We start from the raw sequence: 22,046 nt of genomic DNA on the forward strand, positions 1-22,046 counted from the left end.
CCCCCCCATGCTGCCCTCTACAGAATCCACCCCCCAAAACTCCAGGTATTTCCCTCCTTAAACCAGCCACCCCTACTTTCCCCTCAGTGCCTGATGGTAGGCAACTTAGTTTGGTCCAGTCACCTACTTTGGCCTTTGGGAGAAAACATATTGGGGCCAATCCTGATAGGGTTGCCAACTCCCGATGGGAAATTCCTGGAGATTTGAGGGATGGAGCCTGAAGAGGGTGAGGTTTGAGGAGGGGTGGGACCTCAGACAGGTACAATGCCATAGACTCCACCCTCCAAACCACTCAGTCCTTCATGGGGAACCATTGTTGCCAATCTCCAGGTGAGGGCTGGAGACCACTCAAAATTACAATTGCTCTGTAGAAGGGAGGGCGGAAGTCAGCTGAAGTCAAAGGGGCAGATAATGGTAGGTTGATGGTTAGCTGCGAAGGAGATGGGGTTGCCAACTCCAGGCTGGCAAATTCCTGGGGATTTGAGGGGTGGGGTTTGCGGAGGGGTGGGACATCAGACAGGTAGAATGCCATAGACTCCACCCTCCAAACCAGCCATTTCGTCCTGGGTAACAATTGTTGCCAATTTCCAGGTGAGGGCTACAGATCACTCAAAATTACAACTGCTCTTCAGGGACCAGAGATCAGTTCCTCTGGAGAAAACAGTGGACTCTGTCATTACACCCTGCTGAGGTCACCACAGCAAAATGACACTGTTTGCCCAAAGCCAGAGCACTCCCCCAGAGCCTCTTTCTAGATCTCGTTGTATTTATTTCCACAACGGGCTTTACTGCTAGTTACATTTAATGCACTAAGTGAAAATTTTGATATTTGCCCAGGCACATACGGTTGTGTGTGTGGTGTTCTTTGCTCTGTACCCTCAGTATGTGGCTAGGTGTTTAATCTTGTTTTAACAGGTGTACATTTTGTTTCTGTGAAAATATTTCAGGTAGTTTTATTTGGCCGACTGTTGGCTGTAGAAATTTTAACATGTTTTTGTACCGCTGTTTAATTATAGATGATAGGTTTTATTTATAATAAGCTTATTTTAATGTAACATACCTTTGTTTTGTTTTATGCTGTGTGAGGCTTTTTTTTAGCAGTAAGTGACAAATAATTAAATAGGGATAATGAGAGTATGATCCTAAACAGTTACTGAAATAGATCAAAGCACAGATCCTAAACCTATTAGGTCCTGGAAGAGGCATAATGTTTAACAGTAGTTTGTTTTGCTTAATCATGCTTAAGTGTAGTCTCTGGATACTTAGGATCATAGAGTTGGAAGGGATCTCCAAGGTCATCTAGTCCAACCCTCTGTGCAATGCAGGAAATTCACAAATACCTCCCCCCCATGCCCCCAGTGACCACTGTTCCACGCCCAGAAGATGACCAAAAACCTCCAGGATCTCCAGCCAAACTGGCCTGGAGAAAAATTGTTTCCTGAACCCAAAGGGGTGATCAACATTTCCCTGGGCGTGTAAGAAAGGGCCACAAGAACTAAGCACTGAGGCAACCCTTCCTGCCCTCCCTCTCATGAGCTGGCTAAGTTAACTGTGTATTAGGATTCGCTGCAAACCAAGATGTGAAACCAGGGTTTGAGTTACATCTGCACCTAGCTGGCCATGGCTAAGGCGATCTTTCTATCACCTCGCTAATAGAGCGTGGAAGGGCAAGGCAGGCCTTGCCTCATGGATGCCTTTCTCATGCATGTCTTTCTGGCCAAAGCTTAGTTTGGCTAACTAAATCATGGTTTTCCTGTATGTTTGGGATACTAGCTGGGGTTAACAAATCATGGTTAGGGATGAGGATTAAACATTGACACTTACATCAGATGTTACTTGGAAGCATCACAATAAAATTTACTTCCACAAGGATGTTTTCAGCATTATTATGCAAGAGGTAACGCTTGTCCTTTGGGGCCATGACAGCAAAGGAAACTTGTTTATATTCCAAATTTGTCATTCCCTTTAAATTCTCTGCTTCTCCTCACATCCTCCCAAGCCTTTTCACAGCATTTTTGTAAGTCATATAGTCAGAAAACACTCTGTCCCATATTCCCATGGTTACGTTTTAAAGACAAGATCCTTGTTTGGCTTGCTTATATTCAGCAAGTTACATTTGTTGAGGGAGCTTCTTTAGCTCCAAATACTGAAAGCAACTCTTCTTACAAGCTCCTGCAGAGATGCATTCTCTTTATTGATGCCAGTTTGAATCTCTGCCTTGCTGTATAAGAGAGAAAGAACAATGATACATGTTTATTTGCTATTAAAATGTAACCTAAATACAGTTTCATAGCTTTGGGAGCTGTAGAGCAAATAAAGTAAAATCTTGAACCATCTGAATTTGCTGTGGGTTGGATAAATGAATAGCTGGAAACGATTTAACTTATATCTGACAGCAGATCCCCCAGGCTGGGGCTTTTTGATCTTGCAATCTACTAATGATGTTGGCCAGCTGACTGTTGATCACAGAAAGTAATGGAGAACAAACCGAGTCTAGTAGCACCTTAGAGACTAACAGCTTGGATTTTTATTTTGGTGAGTCAAGGCTTACTTTGTCAGACTAGTCAAATACCCTGGAAAATTTTGTTAGTCTCTACAGTGCTACTAGACTTAACTTTGTTATGCTATTGCAGACTACCTAGTTTTTTTTCCCCCAACATGGCTACCTACTTGAAGATAGTACAGCCCCCTTAATGCCTGTCTGAAACGAACAAACTTTTTTAAAAATTGTTTTGGAAATAATGATAAAAATAGTTTAATAGGTCTTGGTAGCAGGACCTGCAACAATAGATGCCTAACGTTCTAAATTGTTCATCTTTTTCTCCCATCAGACATGGGGAAATCCTTTTCGTTACCTTCACATGTATCTAGAGAAGATGGAAGTTCATCTGACAATATGAAAAATGGCCTGGTGCATTCAGAATCACACAGTGAAGATGGAAGAGGTGGAGATGTGTCGCAATTTCCGTATGTTGAATTTACAGGAAGGGATAGCGTCACATGTCCCACATGTCAGGGAACAGGGAGAATCCCACGGGGTAGGTTTCGATATCCGTAAGTCACTTAACCAATGACTACTGTTTAAAATATGTAGTATATTCATCTTTAAGTACTCATTTGTCTTCTAATGAGAGTCTCTTTTAGAAAGTGTCTGGTGAGCTACATCTGTTTTATATCTAAAGTATTAATTAAAAACTTCTATCTTTGATTTATTTTGCTTTGTGTTTTTCCTTTGTAATGCATTGTAGAGGTTATTTCAGTTATAGATCTGCTGTGGCCAATTGGGCCTAACGTGAATGCTCACCAAATGTAATTAATAAAACAATTTGTAGTTCTCAGGGGGCACTCATGGTACCTTCCTGTCCTACTCCCTTCAATTTTATCTTCATAGCAATTTTGGGAAGTAGGTTAGGCCTAGAGAGGTAATGACTGGCCTTGGGTCACTTGGAAAAATTCCTGGCTGAGCAGGGATTTGATTCCAGGTCTTCATGGTCCAAATTCAACATTCTGTTCACCACAGTATGCTAACTGAGCTATCCTAAGCAAAGATACACCTTTCTATGCCCACTGACTCCAGGATTGCATTGCAAGTGTCCTGTGTAGCATTGCCAGATGCCCGATCTGGGCAGGGGTTCCCCCGATTTTCGGGGCTTCAGACTGCCACCAGCTAGCTGGCTGGCAGAGGAAGCCCCACCCCCAGATAGGTACATCACATGTCAATATCACCAGCGATGTCACACAGAAGTGACATCATCACGCCAGAATGTTGCATGGTGACGCTCTAGCATTTTGGTCAAAACTCCATCGTAACCATAGAGTTCTGGCCAAAATGCTGAAGCATTGCCACGTAACATCTGCAGCATGATGACGTCATTTCCATGTGACATCATCAAGCTGGCGATGTCACCCCCCCACTCCCGGAATGCTCCCTCCCACCCCCCGCTGGCAGAACAGTTGGATCTGGCAGCCCTAGTCCTGTGTCTTGCCTTCCAAACATCCAGCCAGTTTTCCTGGGTCTTAGCCAAATGCTGTGTAAGCAGAGTGCACAAATTAAAAGCTGCTCAAAGTCTGTAGCAGTGAGTGACTTGACTGGCTATTTCAAATCAGTATTTAGCGGGCATTCACAAACACCTGTTGCCTCTGCCTCCTTGTTCTGCTGTTTCTGCACCTTGCCAGTTCCATTACCTGCTCATCCACGATCCACTAACAGCACATGGCTCATCAGATTCTTGTTGCTAAGAGGAATGACGCTTCCATAGGTTTTTATCCTAGTAACTTTCTCCTAACTGTGGCTGTCCTTTCCTCAGATTTCTGCATCTTCATCCTTTAGTCATTCTTTTGTCCAAGTCTCCCACCACCCCCTTTTGGTCTTCTGTTTCCACTGTGCTTCCCAGTCCAGCCCCCCCCCTCCAATTTTCTCTTTTCCCCCATCAACAGTCTATTGGGTTAAATGTAAAATATATATATATCATTTGGCCTCGGAAGAACAGAAGCTTTACACAGTGTCCCAATCCTGCACATCGTTAAGGGGGAAATACTGTTCAAACAATTACAAAGATGATTTGACTCCAGTGGTAACAAGAGAAATAAATCTTTACTTACAAAAATAGAAGCACATCTTACATGACATTTTAACTTATTGTGAAGAGATTAATTTCAAGAAGGATAACTTGCTACAGCTTCAAGCCCATGTAAGAGAGAGAAAGAGAGAGGTCCTATATAAGATGAAAAACAGGAAGTAAGCAATGGCTAAAGAGGCTCAACATCTAACCAATGAGAGGGTGGAGCCAACTGCCAGGTGTACCTGAGTGAGAGAATTCTCTTAACCCTTTCCCTCCCAGATCCTCTTGCATGTAGAGTTATAATATCCAACACCGCTTCTTAACGTTGCATGCAAGAGTTTTCGAGTTTCAGCTTATCTCATAGTTTTTAAAATCTGACTCTTGATAGAGGCTTGGCCATGATGTCGGCCACCATCTCTTCTGTTGATCAATACTCCCTCCCTATTATGCCCTTCTCAATTAGGTCATACACTAAGTGAAACTTCACGCCAATGTGCTTGGTGCGTGCAGCCATTTTTTTCTGATTGATAAATCTGAATGCAATTCTGGTTGTCTTTAAGTTGAATTGGCTTTTGCTCATTGACTCCAAATTCCTTTAGTAACTGGTGTAGTCACAACAGTTCTCTGCATGCTTCAGCAGATGCCATATATTCACTCTGTGGAAGACAAACTTACTGTAGTTTGCTTTCTTCTGGCCTAGGAGATTGGTCCACCTCCATACAGGAACAAGTACCCACTTGTGGATTTGTAGTCTAAGCTGTCTCCTGCCCAGTCAGCATCCATGTAACCAACTAGCTTTGGATTACTAGTGGATGGCAATTTTAGTTTCAAATCTAAAGTCCCTTTTAGATATCTAGCCGCCCTTTTCACTGCAACCTACTGCTTCTTGCTTGGTGTTTTGTCTTTCTGCTAACGATCCCAACACTGGTTGCAATATCAGGTCTGCTAGTGGTGCTTAGGTATAGAGGTTTTCCTGTGGTGGTTCTGTACTGATTGTCTTCAGGTAAAGGCTCACTTATTATGGTGTTCTTAAGAAAGTCAATTTCCAGAAGTGTTGCATCTGTGTTGGCATATTATCTTCTCTCTGTGGTTTAGGAGAAATGAACCATCTTCCTCCTTTTCAATTCGTATGCCCAGGTAGTAAGAAACATCTCCTAGCCCCTTGATTTCTACTTCTCTGTTTAGGCACTTTACCACAGTGTTATCGTCCATTTGCCTGTCATAACCTAGAATCAAGTCAGCAACGTATTTGAGAATAAAAGTACAACATCCATCTTTATGTTTAGTGTACAGACATGAATCCACTTCTTCTTGCTTGAAACCTTGTGGTATGAGCAATGCATGTAATTTTTTTATTCCAGGCATGTGCTGTCTGTTCAGTCCATACAGCCCCTTTCGCAGTTTGCAGACTAAATTTGGTTGCTTGGGGTCTGTAAAACCTTCTGGCAGTTCCATGTACAGATCTTCCTGGATCTCCCCATGAAGAAATGTGGTCTTTACATCTAGATGTTTGACCTGCATCTTCTTGGATGCTCCTGTGCTCAAAAGTAATCTGATTGTACTGTTTCTCCACCAGTGCAAAGGTTTCATCAAAGTCCTGATCAAAGGCCTTGTTGCCAAATACTTTATAATGTGTCCCATGTCTGGCACCTTGCCAGATCTTATTTGGTAAGGTGTATGCGTGTTCCCTTTTGTGGGCACTCTGTTCTGGAGATAGTTTGCAGTCCGGATGGCTTCACCCTACCATTTATTGAGTAGGCCTGCATCCATGAGCGTGCATTTGCTCGTCTCCAGTAAAAATCTGTTTCCTTTCAGCAGTGCCATTCTGCTGAAATAAATTTTACTTATAAAAATAAGTATAAGTTATAAAAAACTAGAGAAATAAATTTTACTTATAAAAATAAGTATGTTATAAAAAAGAGAAATAAATTTTACTTATAAAAATAGAAGCACATCTTACATGACATATTCATGTAGATACATTTAACTTATTGTGAGCAGATTAACTTCAAAAAAGGTTAACTTGATACAGCTCCAAGCCCATGTACGAGAGAGAAGAAGGAGAGAGGTCCTATATAGGATGAAACACAGAAGGCAAGCAGGGGCCAAAGAGGGTCAACATCTAACCGATGAGAGAGGGTGGGGGCCAATTGCCAAGTGTACCGGAGCGAGAGAACTCTCTTAACCCTTTCCCTCCCAGATCCTCTTGCATGCAGTATTACAATATCCAACAAACGGTGCTTCTTAGCTGCCTCAAACAGGTTTTGGAAAGAAATGATATGAATAAAGAAGGCTTTTTCTCTCCCAGAACAACAGCAGTAGATTGTCCAGATTATTGGTTCAAAGCATTGATGGTTGTATTAGCCTTTTCAGGGTATTCCTTCAAGGCTCTGTGTAAAAGCAGAAGTAGTAGCTAGATTCAGGTGGGTAGCCATGTTGGTCTGAAGCAATAGAACAGAGTTTGAGTCCAGGGGCACCTTTAAAGAAGTGTGCAGGCACACAAAAGCTTATACCCAAAATTAAACTTTGTTGGTCTTAAAGGTGCCCCTGGACTCAAACTTTGTTACAAGTAGTAGTGAGGTCATTCTCTCACTCTGACAGCATAGTTCATTCTGTCCACGAACTTGCACAGATTATTTTTTTTTGCAAACCCCATAAATATACCGATACAGTTATTCCAAGTAATATCAAGCCCACTTAAGCCTCCAAAATAGTGATTTGGTTTATTTAGTATTAATTGTGTCTGTTTTGTATGTTGTCATATTTAATTATGCAAACAGTGAGAAGTCCAGTATACAAATTTATTTATTTGATTTCTCTCCTGCCCTCCCCTGCATCGCAAGGCTCAGGGTGGGTTAGAACAACATAACAAAATACAATAAAATGGTCACCTTTCTCCCCAATTGGGATAGGGATACAAAGTGTTCTCCTATCTTCCATTTTAACCTCACAACAGCCCTGTGAGGTAGTTCAGGCTGGGAATATGTGACTGGCACAAGGTCAGTCAGTGAGCTTCCATGGCAAAGTGTGAATTTTAGCCTGGAATCCCTAAATCTTAGTCTGACTCTCCAACCTGATATTAACATATGCTGTTTTCAGTGTATAGTGTATAGCTCCTTTCTTTTGGCGCCTCAGCAACGCTAACTGTGGCAGGCCAGAGAATTACTACTTCTTTTACTTTTGCTTGAGAAAACTGCAAGCCAGTCTGTAGTCAATCAAAATCTGCAGTTACATTTGCTGTTAGAGCCTCCTCTTCACTAAAAAAATAATAATTGTATGAACACTGTAACAGTCCTTTATCCTTGGACTGCTGCACTGTGGTAAGATTTGGGCCACTTTGCTCATGAAGCTGCATTTGAGAGTAATGGCACCGGTTGCATTTCTTAATACTGTAGCTCAAGGAAAGAAGGCAGGAACCCCTAATTAAAAAGATGATAATCACTGCCAGTGTTCCCTCTAAGCTGAGTTAGTGTGAGCTAGCTCACAGTTTTTTAGCCTCTGGCTCACACATTTTTGTCTTAGCTCAGGAAGGATGGCTCCAGAGCAAACTAATTTATGCAGTAGCCCAATCACTTGCTCACAATTTTAATGCCAATAGCTTACAAAGTAGAATTTTTTGCTCACAAGACTCCACAGCTTAGAGGGAACATTGATCACTGCCCTGATTTAAGTCATGGTGAATGAGGATTGCCAACGAGAAATTATTTACCTTCTAATTCTGTACCGGTATGGTATTCAGTTCAATGTGGCCTTGCCTCTTCGAATGATTACTTGAAATGTGTGGTGTACTGACCCAAATGGCTGTTGCGTAGCGTTTCCCAAGAACTTGCTTCTTGATAGATTTGTTGCACAAGAGGATTCTTGCATTTAATCCAGGGTATGTCTTTTACAATTAGAATTCTACAAGCAGGGACCTGTGTAGGAGTTGGGGTGGGGAGCCGCTACTTCCCCCTTCTGCTTGCCCACCTTCTGTCTCCGGCAGGGGCTGAGGCAGCAGCTGGAAATGAGAATGAGGAAGAAGTGCCGCCGCCGCCTTTTCTCAGCCCCCACTGCTTGGTCCCCCTCTTCTGCTGCACCACCATCTCCTCCCTCTCCCCCTGCTCCTGGCCACGGCTGCTCTGTCAGCCTTCTCTCCTTGGCAGGGCCAGTGTCTCTGAGAGACAGGCGAAAGCGGCACTGCCTCCTGCTTGTTCTGGCCACTGCCTTTATGCCAGTCTGTTTTCTCTTCTGCCAGGTAGCAGTGGCACCAACCATCTACCTTCTTTCCCCCCCACACCCCCCCCAGCTTGTTTACTTTCTTTGCCTGCCCATCCAGCTTCTTCCCCTTTGCCATTAGTTGCCATAGCATCCCGAGAGCTGTTTCCTTGCATTATGGCTTCCTTTCACAGACATGCTTCCCTGGTTGGGTTTTTGAGTAAAACCCCCCCCCCTTTAAAGTTTGATTTTTCTGCAAAGGGGGCTCCTCTAGGGTTACAGACCCCATCCCTATCTGTCCAGGGCCATAGTATGTGGGGTTTTTTGATCTGCATTATAGGGTTAGTTTCAGAATTAGATATATTGATGTTTTCAGTTAAGTTAGCCTAGAGTTTTATGCATTTTTATTGTTGCAATTAAGAAATCTCAAGTTTCTGAACAGCTGTTTTTTATCTTTTAGGACAAGAGAACCAGCTGGTTGCCTTGATCCCATACAGTGATCAAAGACTGAGGCCAAGAAGGACGTAAGTTACACTAGCAACAGGAATGTGTGGTATTAGTAGTTTCTTGTCTAATAAAATCTAGCAGCAAAATGGTACAGTAAAAATTTATCTGGTACTTGATTATTTGCCAACTCTCTAGTTAGCTTGACCCAGCCGACCTGGCCATGCTGATCTATGCTTCTATAGTGTCACAGTTGGATTACTGCAACATGCTCTACGTGGGGCTGCCCTCGAAGTCAACCCAGAAATTACAACTGGTCCAGAATGCAGCAGCCCAGCTAGTGTCCGGGGCTAGCTTCTGAGAATGCTGCCCATTTTGAAACAGCTACATTGGCTGCCAGTCTGTTTCCAAGTTCAGTTCAAGGTTTTGGTTATGACATTTAAAACCCTTCATGACCTGGGACCCACCTATTTGAAAGACTGTCTCCTTCCCTGTGTCCCTGTGCTCCAACTATGGTCATCAGGCAGCCATCTGTTGGCTATTCCACCACTTAGAATGGCCTGTCTGGCCTCAACCAGAACCCAGGCCTTTTTTATCATAGCTCTGGCTCTGTGGAATGGGCTCCCTGGAGGTCTTCAAGAAGTGCTGCCTGTTTGCCAGGGCTTTTGAGTGAGTCTGAATTGGCAGGCATCTTATAAGGGGGAGAGATTTGGGGGTTGTTGTTGTATTTTTGCTTTTAAACTGAAAATGTTTTAAACTATTAATGTAAGCCACCTTGAATCATGAGGAAAGGTGTTCAAATCTCTCCTTATATATAATTCTGTTTTTGAGTGACAATGTTCCATGCGCTTCCAAATCAGTTGGGTCCCTGAGCTGTCACTCTGAAGGTGTCCCAGTCCATTGGCTGCGTTCCCAGAGTCCTGCCCACAGAAGCGGTGGCCAGCGTCTTGGCCTCAGTGTGCTGGGAGCCGAAGGACGCGATGGACGCTCTGGCGGGCAGAGGCTGAGGAGGCTGACGCTGACGATGGCATGGTGGTTGTCCTCAGCCGGGATCAGGTAGCTGGCCGAGCTGCGAGCCCACAGAAGCGCTGCCCAGCATCTCGGCTTCACTGTGCAGGGAGGCAAAGGATGGGCCGGACGCTATGGCTGGCGGAGGGTGAGAAGGCCGAGGCTGACCATGGCATCCCCGCAGCGGGCATCATCGGCCCAGTGCAGGTGGCCGGGTGGACTGCGAGCAGACGGAGGCCGGCACCGTGCAGGAGAAGACAGCCAAGGAGGAGGGCGAGGCCGCGATCTTTCTACAGCTTGTTGTATGCCTTTTACAATGGGCTTTGCTACTAGTAAATCAATCATTCAGAATGCTGAGCTGACCAGCATCTCCCAGAGGGCAAGCTCCTCCCCTCAGCCACCATACCCCTGCATCTTGGAGTGTGCTTGTGTCCCTCTTGCACCTCTCCAGTCAGCCAGCTTGACATACATAAACATTTGCTGGGCTTCTAAAAGCCCAGTGCTGTCAGTTGATGTTGGGTATCTCCTTCCCCCTTGGCCTACCTGAGCTGTAAAGAGGCAGGTCTTCCAGAGGGCTCCAGCACAGCTGGGCCGCTTGACTGCTGCTGCATAGGATGGGCTCCGTGGCCCAGTGGGAAGGGTCCTGCCAGGTGTAGGTGCTGTTGCGATGATTTTCCTAAGGGGTGGGAGTTGGCTGCTGCAGTTCCCTTGTGTAAGAGTTGGGGCAGAGCAATAAGCTTGAGTATATGACACATTTGATTAACCAGGAACTTCCATTCCCCATGGGTGTTGGAAAACAGCGTTTGTTGTACTTTAAAGAAATAATAGTTCTACAGTACTACCTTTCTGTATGCGGTATTGCAGTTGAATTGACTTCTGTGTATCACTCTCATGCACGTGAAATGTTTTGCTGAAATAAAAACCGTCTGATGTGAGTTGGGGGGCTTTGCTAGTGGCCCTCTTGCTAGCTGTTGGCACAAAGTCCTACGAGTGCAGGTGCTTTGTTATGCTGGGGAAAGAGCAGAGCCATGCTGTAGAGGCTGTGCATCCTGTCCTGCTTGTAGCGTTGGGTGGCTATGCTGTTTTGAAGGCCTTTTTGCCACTTCAGTTGAATCCTTTTGCAGGTGTTAAGGAAGAGTGAAGTGTACCCTGTGCACCCTAAAATGGGTGCATGGTGAAAGGGGTAGCTGGCAGGATGAAAAATCTCCAAGAAGTTAAGTGATTAGACTGTAGTCCTGTGTACCCTAACCTGGGAGTAAGCCCCAGTGAACACTGGGATTTCCTTCTGATTGTACTGTTAAAATCCTTAAAATGCAAGGGAAATGTGGGGGGCTGCCACACCAGTTTTTAAAGGAGCATTTTATTGATACCTAACTTTTCTCTCTCCCACCCCCTCATTTTCTGCAGAAAGCTTTATGTGACTGCTTCTGTAATTGTGTGCTTACTGCTTTCTGGGCTGGCAGTATTTTTCTTATTTCCTCGCTCTATTGATGTGGAATACATCGGAGTCAAATCGGTCTATGTCAGCTATGAAGCTCAGAAGCATGTAATATATTTAAATATCACGGTAAGATCATTATTAAATTAGCCTTTGTTTCCTTCCATGATTGGTAATTAGTGCATCTTTTTAAAGATGCTGCCAGCTTTATTCATCTAAAAGTGTAAATGATCTCTCCTGCAGAATACGCTGAACATAACGAACAACAATTACTATGCTGTTGAAGTTGCAAACATTACAGCCCAGGTGCAGCTTTCAAAGACTGTTATTGGGAAAGCACGGCTGAACAACATTACTCACATTGGACCACTAGATATGAAACAGGTAAATGTGACTGTGTTTTTAGGAGAAGCTGTGGCTAAGTATTGGAACAGAAAACATTTGCTTCAGATTCTTATTCTGAATTTCCCCCCTCCAGATTGATTACATGGTACCTGCAATTATACAAGATGAAATGAGCTACATATTGTAAGTTATTCTCAGTCTCATTTTGAATATATATATATATATATGGATATGCAGGATTGCCAACCTCCAGGTGGGGCCTGGAATGCTCCTGGGAGAACAGCTGATCTCCAGGCCACAGAGATTGGTTCCTCTGGAGAAAACGGCCCCTTTGGAAGGCAGAGTCCATAGTAGGGTTGAAACCTGTGAAACAACCTTTCTGAGTCTGTGGGCACCTCTGGAATTCTGACAGTGTGGTGGGTGCAGCCACAAAATGGCTGCCACAGGAGGTACAGCCAGCCACAAAATGGCTGCCACGGGAGGCACAGCCAGCAACAAAATGGCTGCTGCAGTTTAATTTTAGTTCCCCAAACCAGGGTTGGCAGCCCTGGCAATGTGTAATTTGGCTGTCAAGAGAAATAGAAATTGTGCATGTTCATTTTGGTTTGCTAGCATTTATGCATTGGTTTATTATTTTTTTTCCTTACAGTGAATTTTGTACCCTACCCTCTATCAAAGTGCATAACATAGTTGTAATGATGCAGTAAGTATGGAATATATTTTTGACTTAACCTAAAAACACCTTGCTGATCTCTCTTGCCTTTTACACTGATGTTGGTTTATTGGTACTGGTGTAAACTGGAATGTGGTGGGAAGAGTTAAATGGCTTCACATGTAAGCAAGTGTTTGCATAGCATGGGGGAAATCAGTAACCTAAGAAATACAACAAACTTGAGTCCATAAAATTCTGTAAGAAATATTTATCAAACATGTCAGATAATGCCAGGAGTTGGAAGACGGTGCTAATTGCAGTAACAATTTTGATGTACCAAATAATTTCATTGATGTAGAGTTCTAGAAAAACAGGCTTTCTAGAATACAGGCTAAAGTCTGACTCCTTATGGCTAAAAAAGGTGTAGTTATATTGGCAAAGAGTTACTAGTGATTTGTTAACCGTCATGCAGTGAGTACCATGCAGTCCTTGAAGATTGTCTGGAAGCTACAGTTAGTATGGAATGCTGTGGCCAGCGTGCTGACTGCAGTGAGTTGTAGGGATTATATAATTCCAGACTTGCTCCCTATACACTGACTTCCAGTTTGCTTCCAGGTTCAATTCGGGGTGCTGGTATTGACATTTAAAGCCCTGTATAGCCTGGGATCAACATTTGTTAAGGACCACCTCTTCCCATATGAACCTACCTGTATACTCCAGTCATCTTCGGAGACCCTGTTTCTGTTTCCCCTGCCACCTGAAGCTAGATGGGTGGCAACCTGGGAAAAGGGCCTACTCAGTTGTGGCCCCAAATTATTTTATAATTTTAAATGTTTTTAATTGCTCAAATGTTTTAGAGGGTTTTTTTTAATGTTCACTACCTTGTGAACTGTGATCAGGCGGAAAAGTGGCATAAAATGTTTTAAATAAATAAATGTAATCGTGAACTGTTGCCAGAGGTACACTTTGGCAGGCATTGGTGTAACACCCCCACCCCCACCACCAAATGACTTGAGCACAGGAAGAGGAGTGGCAATCATTTTTCAGCCCTCATACTTTAAACCTTTTGGAAAATATGGGGGGACACAGAGAGTACGGGGAGACTGCCTCTTGTGTAGCATCAATATTATTGGAAAGATGCACCTGCTCACCTCCTTAGTTTGCCAGAGCTGTGTCATCCTAGAACTCTTCAGAAAAGGAGAAGCAGAGTTTTCTAATATGCAGTTAAATTTATCTTGCTCTGTTTTGCTTGTGCTTTTTTCCTATGTAATATGTCATCTCTAAAGCTCTGATTTCACATGATAGGAGGATGACCACATTCTATTTTTATGTACTGACAGTTTAAAATTAGCTTACTGTGAGCTTGTATCTACTTACAAACCATGTGTCTCTTTTTCTTCTTAAGAGTGACTGTGACAACCTCTTACTTTGGCCATTCTGAACAAATATCTCAGGAGAGATACCAGTACGTCGACTGTGGTGGAAACACAACTTATCATCAGGGACAGACAGAATATCTAAATGTCCTCCAGCCACCCCAATAAAAACAAGCGAGTTAAAGGCTTGTATGGAGAAAGAAAAATGGCTGTTGGGTCATCAGTGCTTGAACTTCTGATCATACTGGTACTACAACCTAAAAGGATATGTGGGTATATAGTTTAGCTGTCCTAAAGGCTTTGAGACATGAGCAGAAAAAGAGCAAAGTGTATATTATCAGAAATGAGAGCTCCTTCCTCCACTTTTAGTGTGTAATTATTCTGTCAAAGTGCAGGAAGAAAATGAATCTTAGATCAGTGAACTTGCAATTTTCTTACATGGATTCGCAGCATCAGTGTGCAGCCACATAATTATATAAAAGACACTGGGTCACTAACAAGTATTATCTTTGAAAACAAGTTGATTACAAAATGGTTATTTTGGTTATGATTCTTTCATTCAGATGACAGCCCATACCTGTGATGTACTGAAACATGTTTAGCTGTTTTAAGGCATTATTTTATTTACATTATTTATATACTACCTTGTAAGGTTCATGAGGCAGTGTACAATAATAAAACAACCAATAACAGTCCATTCAAACCAACAAGAATAACATAAGCCAATAAAAACAGGGACTGTTATGATTTAAAATCATTATAGCAGCAAACAAAAATAGCAGGATATAGATAAACTTGGCTAATTTAAAGTTAATGCAGTTGGAACAAAACCCAAGCAATCTGTTAAAGAAGTAAAACCAGCCATGCAAAAAAAAAAAAAAACCCTGGTCATAAATGGCCTGGAGACTAAAAACATTCTTAACTGATGCCTAAAATTGAACAAAGAAGGTGCCAGGTGTAGTGGGGAGGGAATCCTTAAAACAGGGTGGTACTGCTTGAAAGGCTGTTTTCTTTATGACCATGCATCTCATTTTGCAAATGAGAATACTTACCACTGTTCAGATGCTGATATTAGAAACTAATATTTGATTTCACAAATTATACACCAGTTTAGTTTTCACTGTAGTAGAATTTTCTTACAGATTCCGTTACAGGTGAAGAACTTGACACAGCCTTATTTCCACAAATCTGTCTGATCTGCTTGCAATCTGTTAGTAGTCGGAGATGTAAATACCCTTGCTATATATATTTGCAGAATGACAAATGCAGGATAAAGTGTAAACTATAATGTATAGAATTTTATGTTGAAAAAAAACAATGCCAGTAGTACATATATACAACCTTTACTGTAAGGAAAACTGAAACATACTTTTATATATTTGATAGCTTCCAAATTTGTTGATTGGCATAATGTAGTTACATGCTTCACATTTTGTATTTCGGTTTTAAGATCACTTAATTGCCACAGGGGTAATACCTGACTCTTGACAGCTTTATGGGAATTCAAAATAAGAGTCAGAATTTAGGCTTTCTTTCTTTTTTTTAACTAAACTCATTCATGTCCCCTCCCCCACTCTTTTGGTATGGGGGTTGATCTAAAAAAGGATATTATTGTCCTTTAAAAGATCACATACACAAGGCTGGTTACAGCTGCAGTATAATTACACTTGACATTATCTTAGTACTGAACTGAATAGGGAAGTCACTGGTGTGGTGCTAAGACGGCTTGACTTGCTCCCTCTGATGCCGTTCTGGTAACTGTTGAAAGGAAGCCGTCATGTGGGCAGGCCAGCTGGGGTGGTTACTCACTGGGCTGGCTGTGTTTATATGTTAAGCAACACTGTTCGCCTAACCCATTTTGTGAGCCCTTCTGCTGTTACTGAAATGATAGGCAGCAGGCCCATTCTGTAACAGCTCCTATGCCATTCAGGTTATTTTTTGGGTAGGGGTGGATCAAAGTCACATCCCACCTGGTAAGAGAGCATTTTGTAATTGCACAGTTTCAGTGATTTTCAGTTTGCTGCATTTTCATCTGTATGAGTGCCTGCTTTTTCCAGTTAAGGTACAATAAAACAGGCCTGTTCTAGTAGAATACAAAGTGATCCCTAACAATTTCAAAACTCTGGACCATGTTAACCCAAGTTAAGCGATAATAAAGTGCCGTTTGTCTTCATGGGATAAATATAAGTATGGTTAATTTTTCTCATGGAGATAAAAATTAAGCACTTTTAAACTTTGAAAGAAAACAAAGTTCATGAATGAACTGCTAAGGGTTTGACACAACCAACCACTTGACAAGAAAGGTGAGAGTTTGACTGCGAACTGCAATGATATTAAACGGGCGCATTCTACTGCCAGCTTTATTTCAGTGGCTGATCTTAAAAGACAAGAGTCTTTAAAGAACCTTGTAAGACTCACAGCATGTTTGCTTGACCAGAAGTGATCTGTACCAGAACTACCTTTCCCCCCCCCCTTTTGGGTTCATATAAGATGCTATATGGATTTCTATAAAATTGTATGAAAGTTGTATTCTGTATCACAATTCAATACTTGCTTTCTGCTGTTGGGACTGTGGAAAATGTTCTGGAATTTGCTTTGTAAATATAATGTTTAACTATTTGACACTAGGTGCTTTTGTTTTGATCAGCTGACATTACACTGTTAAGCAAATACTGTTATCAGCTTGTCTTACAGCTCTCATTCTGTAGTGGAAGCATTTTGCACTTTGAATGGAAGTTGGTTGGATAAAATGCAGCAGTCCTAGGACTGCTTTGTAGTACCACTAAATGTGCTTTTGATGGAAAATGAATAATTTAGAGAGTGTTAATTAGGTAGTATGTTAACGTAAGAGATCAGTTGGGTATAATTAAAATACAATCATGATTATTTCAGACCTCTTAAAGACTAGCATTTAGACAGTCTATAAAATTTAACATTCCAAGACTACTCTTCTTTTCTGTAACAATACATTTTGAGAGGTTTTACTGCACTTGCATTGCATATGAGTGTGGCGTTAACATTGCTGTACTTTAATTTGTAACTGACTATTGCTGCTGAACTTTTACTTCAGACATGCTTTGATACAGTTTATATAAACTGCTGATGAAGTGAAACCGTTGCAATATTCTCAGACTTCAATGTGCTGTGTAAAGCGTGGACTAATTACACAATGTACAGCCATTTTTTTTTTTTTAATTGGGAAAATATCTTTAAGGTAAAAAGAGCTGGACAAAGCGACATAGCATATTAAATGCTGTCTGGACAGAATCAAAACACTGTTCATTGCCATCTTATCTGTGTGTCTTCAATGCCTTTTTTATGATTTGTGACCTCTAGGTAGGTTTAAAGTATTGCTGTCACAAATGGGGGGAAACGCTTGCATTGTTTCTTGAGTCTGGAATGTAGTTTTTTTAAAGTGCTTTAACCCAGTACTCTCAGTGCATCAGCTACTGAGGTAACTTTTAGTTTCCAGTTAAAAAGAAAATCATAAAAACGAAAAACAATGATAAGCCTGCCATAAAGCAAAACGTACTTTAAAGAAGTAACTGCAACACATCAATAGATCAGTAACAATAAAATTGGCAATAGTCAAACCTTTACTATATTAAAATGAGCAAAGGGGCATAAAAAGGACAGGCTACAGTTAGATTTATGGGGGTGGGGGAGTCAACAGAACAATCCACACAGTAAAGATTTATGTGGTATAGAAAGCTTAACAGCTAGTATCAAGCAGATGGCTCAGAGGAGTCACCCAGCATTCTTTGTTCTGAGGGGGTATACAGCAAAGCCTCTAGATATTCTCAGCTGATTAGCAGGCTTGTATTGGAGCAGGCAGCCATTGAAGTATCCTGCTCCCAGTCAATTTACAGACAAGAAAATTGTGCCCAGAACTGAACGGAAAGTCAGTATAGAGTGGCTTGTGCCTTGTAGCTTATGCCAATAATGATGCTGTTGTGTTCTGTGTCAGGTGAAGATTCCAAACAGTTTTGAAAGAGAGTCCCAACTGGAGTGTGTAGTAGTAATCTAATCTCGTGGCCTGGTAGGCCTCCAGTTGTAGATCTGATATAATACCACCGTTTAGATGTTTTCCCCCTGTGGTAGGATGAGTACAGCCCCACTTAAAACAGGCCGACTTCTCAATCCCTGATTGAATATATTATCAACCAACAGTACCTCAATATTTTCTAGGTTAAGCTTCAGTTTACTGGTCTTCCTCCAGCCTGTAACTGCCATCAGATACTTATTCAGGACATGTAATGCCTCGCCTCAGTTGGAAGAAGAAAAAAATACATTTGTGTGTCTTAATGTAATTGCTTTTCATTCCAAATCTCTTGACAGCCTCTCCATGTTACCTCATGTAGATGTTAAGTAGTATGAGAAGCAAGACTGAACCCTGCAGGATTTCCTAATGCAAGTGTTACAGGGCTGAAGACCTGCCCCAGAATAACCTTTTAGCACCAGTCGGCCAGATAGCAACAGAACTATCAGAGCTTGGCACTTCCAACACTTAAAAAAATGCTATAGTTCAGTGATGGCGAACCTTTTAGAGACCGAGTGGCCAAACTGCGACCCAAAACCCACTTATTTATCTCAAAGTGCCAACACGGCAATTTAACCTGAATACTGAGGTTTTACTTTAGAAAAAACAACTCATACATTAACTTAAGATGATCCAAACAAAGTAAGGAAAGCAATCCCAAATGCTTTCATTTACTTAAAATTATTTGGCAGAGAATTCAACACTTTAATGATGGTCTGGGCCTGGCTGGGGCGATGGCACACGTGCCCACAGAGAGGGCTCTGAGTGCCACCTCTGGCACCTGTGCCATAGGTTCGCCACCACTGCTATAGTTGATGGTGCCAGAAGCTGCTGAGAAGTTCAGGAGAACCAGTGAAGTCCTATTCCCTGTGTCTCGTGACATAAGCAGCTCCAAAACCATTGAAAGCTGGAGTTGCATGGGTCTCCATAATCCATCTCATTAGAAAGCTAGGAATTCCACAGCCACCATTAGCTTGATCACCCCATTAAAAAAAAGGAGGGGTATTCGCTACTCTCTGGATTCGACTGAGTTGCAAGATGTAATATACCTTGAGGACAAAGGGTTAAGCATGGATGTGGTAAATCAGACTCCCCCAAGTACCTTTTCCTTATCCTCAGACTGCAACAAGTACAATTCATCTTAACAACTTGTGATTTTGAGTGAGCTTCGATAGCAGTGTACTTGCAGAAGGTATTCATTGACATATGGGCAATCAATTGTAGTTGAAGATGGAATGTGCAGTGAGCAAGGTTGGAATTCTAGGTATATGTTAATATTTCTAAATTTATGCTTGGCTTTTCAGTCCAATGTAAGGTAGACTGTGCCACATCGCTTGCTGTATAACACTGTTTTAGCTGGCAAAGGTAGGGCAGGCCCTACAATTTTATTGGATATTAAAAATTTCTACATAAAACACAAGAGTAACTTAATGACCTACTTACTGTTCAATGTTTTTTAAAAAGTGACTTCTGTTCATTAACCACTTACAAGTGTTCCAAAATGCATATAATTTATGTATAGAAATACTAAAAGGTGATAACTATTTTTGTAATTTTAGAAATGTAATTGTTCCTGTAATAGTGTGGCAAATGATCTGTATGCAGTATTTTAAAGCATGAAAAATAAAGCTTCTGTATTCAGTGTGCTTTTATGGATTCTGTGATGACTAAAGTTCTTTATAAATGTATAGTACTATGACTCTTTTCCAGCTGACTGCTGGGAGGGGATTGCTGAGTCACACAAGGAGAGTCTTCCCCCGACTAAGCTCAAACAGCAGCCGGAGGGGAGCTGATTTGGATTGGAACCACAGTGGTGAGACGGAGGGGTAGCTCCTTGCCATGAGGCAAATCTGTCATATTCCCCAGACAGCTGCTGCTAGGCCCAGTGGGAGGGAAAGTGTATAGAAGGCTTGTGATTATGGTGGGAAGATTTCTCTCAGAGAAGCTGTAAAGAGTTTAAACTCCTGCCTTAGTGCCAGAGCCTTCATCAAAGGGGGGCCTCTTTCTGAATTGTAATACATGGCCCCAGTGTTGTTTATAGTTTGGCCCTAAGCTGGGATCCTTTCCAGGAGGAAAGAACAGGAGTAGTAGTTAGGCCTTGTAAGAAAAGTTGTGTCTGGGGGCACCTCTAAGACTAGTAATTTTGTTACGGCATACACTCTTGTGTGCTAGAACATATATGTGCTAAGCAAAAAGAAGGAAAAATATCCAGTATATCCAAAAAGAAGGAAAAATATCCAGTATATCCAAAAAGAAGGAAAAATATCCAGTATATCCAAAAAGAAGGGAAAATATCCAATATATCCAAAAAGAAGGGAAAATATCCAGTATATCCAAAAACTTAACAGTGCAAGAAGTCATGGTGGACAAGTCACTCTTCTATTTGCTGCACCAATGAGTACACAGGACCCTCTGACTTCTGCATGGGAACATGACACGCCCAGTCCAGTGGGGTTGAGCTGGTATTTGAATTTAAGACATGGAATTATGTCCTAGCTTCAGATACCCGTTTTTGTTACCTTTGGGTTGAAAGAATATGTTATATCGGGGGTGTGTGTGTGCTCCTTTTCTTATCATGCCCATGGTTAAAATTGGTGCTGAGGTGGTCTTATGTTCTGAGCATGTGTGCTACATGGTGAGAACACAGGAGATAAAAAGGATTCCATCTACTCTAATGAGACTGGACTGGGGATAGTGGCAGCCTTCTGGGGCTGCAGTTCCAGTCCACATACAGTAAGACTATTCTTACAGTGATATGCTTTGTTGACTATTCTCAACAGATGGTGCCATATACTTTACCTTCATTTCAGTGGTATAATGTTATTATAATACAGGGACTGAAATCCTTATTGTTAAGCACAATAAAGAAGACTAGGTTTTTATACTCTGCTTTTCACTACCTTCAGGAGTCTCAGTGGCTTACAATTGCCTTCCCCTTCCCCACCACACAATAGGCACCTTGAGAGCAGTGTTCCCTCTAAACTGAGTTAGTGTGAGTTAGCTCACAGTTTTTTATCCTCTGGCTCACACATTTTTGTCTTAGCTCAGGAAGGATGGCTCCTGAACAAATTTATGCAGTAGCCAAATCACCTCAAAATTTTAATGCCAGTATCTCACAAAATAGATTCCATAGCTTAGAGGGAGCATTGCTTGTGAGGTAGGTGGGGCTGAGAGAGTTCTGAGAAAAGTGACTGACCCCAGGTCACCCAGTGGGTTTCATGTGAAATAGTGGGGAATCAAACCTGGTTTTCCATATCAGAGTTTGCCACTAATAACTACTACACCACACTGGACATCATGTACCGATAATCTTGCAGTAATAAGGAAAACTAAAGGATTGTGAAGACGGAGCTTTTCCCCCAGCCATACCAGTGAGAGCGATGGTATGCCAGCCAAGCCCTGCCGACCAGTCGGAATGATTTACGGAACCGCTTTTATTTATATTTATTGTACTTCTGTAAGCTGTTTTATGGATTAATGTTTTATCTATGTTGGTTTTATTAATGTTCTGAGCCGCTGCGGCGGAAGTGCGGGATAAAAGTTGAATAAATAAATAGTGTGAAGACAAGAACCTGTCAAAGTTGTGACTAAAAAGGAGGCATTGCTAAAAAAAAAAAAAAAAAAAGGCTGAATGCATCACTTGTAATAGAAGCTAAGATTATTCCATTGGTGTGTGGAATTGGGTGCACAACTGAACTGAACCTCGATTGGACACTTTCTCCAGGCAAGTGGCTGCAGCATTGGTGGACAAACACCTTGTAGCTGTTAGTAGCTGCTGGTGCTACTTGGGCCCAGGAAGCTAGAGGTTGCGCAGCAACCGGAGAAGCAGCAAGGGCCCAAGGGCCCAGGAGGGCTGCAGGCAAACAGGACTCAAATTCCTTCCTCAGATGTTGGACCATCAGCCATGCTGGCTAGTGGACAGGGAAGGAGATGCATGTGTGGACACACACAGAGAGAGAGGGCCGTGGCTGGACTCCGGAAGCAGAGG

The 22,046-nt window shown here is 42.1% G+C and overlaps 1 protein-coding gene across 2 annotated transcripts in view; it reads left to right on the forward strand.

The window, feature by feature from the left end:
- Positions 1-18,594, forward strand: part of TMEM106B (transmembrane protein 106B) — a 33,311-nt gene extending 14,717 nt beyond the window's left edge. For both annotated transcript variants that reach the window (XM_015418185.1, XM_015418186.1), the window contains 7 exons: positions 2,832-3,038; positions 9,217-9,280; positions 11,616-11,775; positions 11,890-12,030; positions 12,125-12,174; positions 12,641-12,694; positions 14,049-18,594. In XM_015418185.1, the coding sequence (XP_015273671.1) occupies positions 2,834-3,038; positions 9,217-9,280; positions 11,616-11,775; positions 11,890-12,030; positions 12,125-12,174; positions 12,641-12,694; positions 14,049-14,187 (813 nt within the window). In that variant the 5' untranslated portion in view covers positions 2,832-2,833 and the 3' untranslated portion in view covers positions 14,188-18,594. The remainder of the gene's footprint in view (positions 1-2,831; positions 3,039-9,216; positions 9,281-11,615; positions 11,776-11,889; positions 12,031-12,124; positions 12,175-12,640; positions 12,695-14,048) is intronic.
- The last annotated feature ends 3,452 nt before the right edge of the window (positions 18,595-22,046 follow it).

The sequence above is a fragment of the Gekko japonicus genome, unplaced genomic scaffold, assembly GCF_001447785.1.
Source record: "Gekko japonicus isolate JY-2015 unplaced genomic scaffold, Gekko_japonicus_V1.1 scaffold2307, whole genome shotgun sequence".
Classification (NCBI taxonomy): Eukaryota; Metazoa; Chordata; class Lepidosauria; order Squamata; family Gekkonidae; genus Gekko; species Gekko japonicus.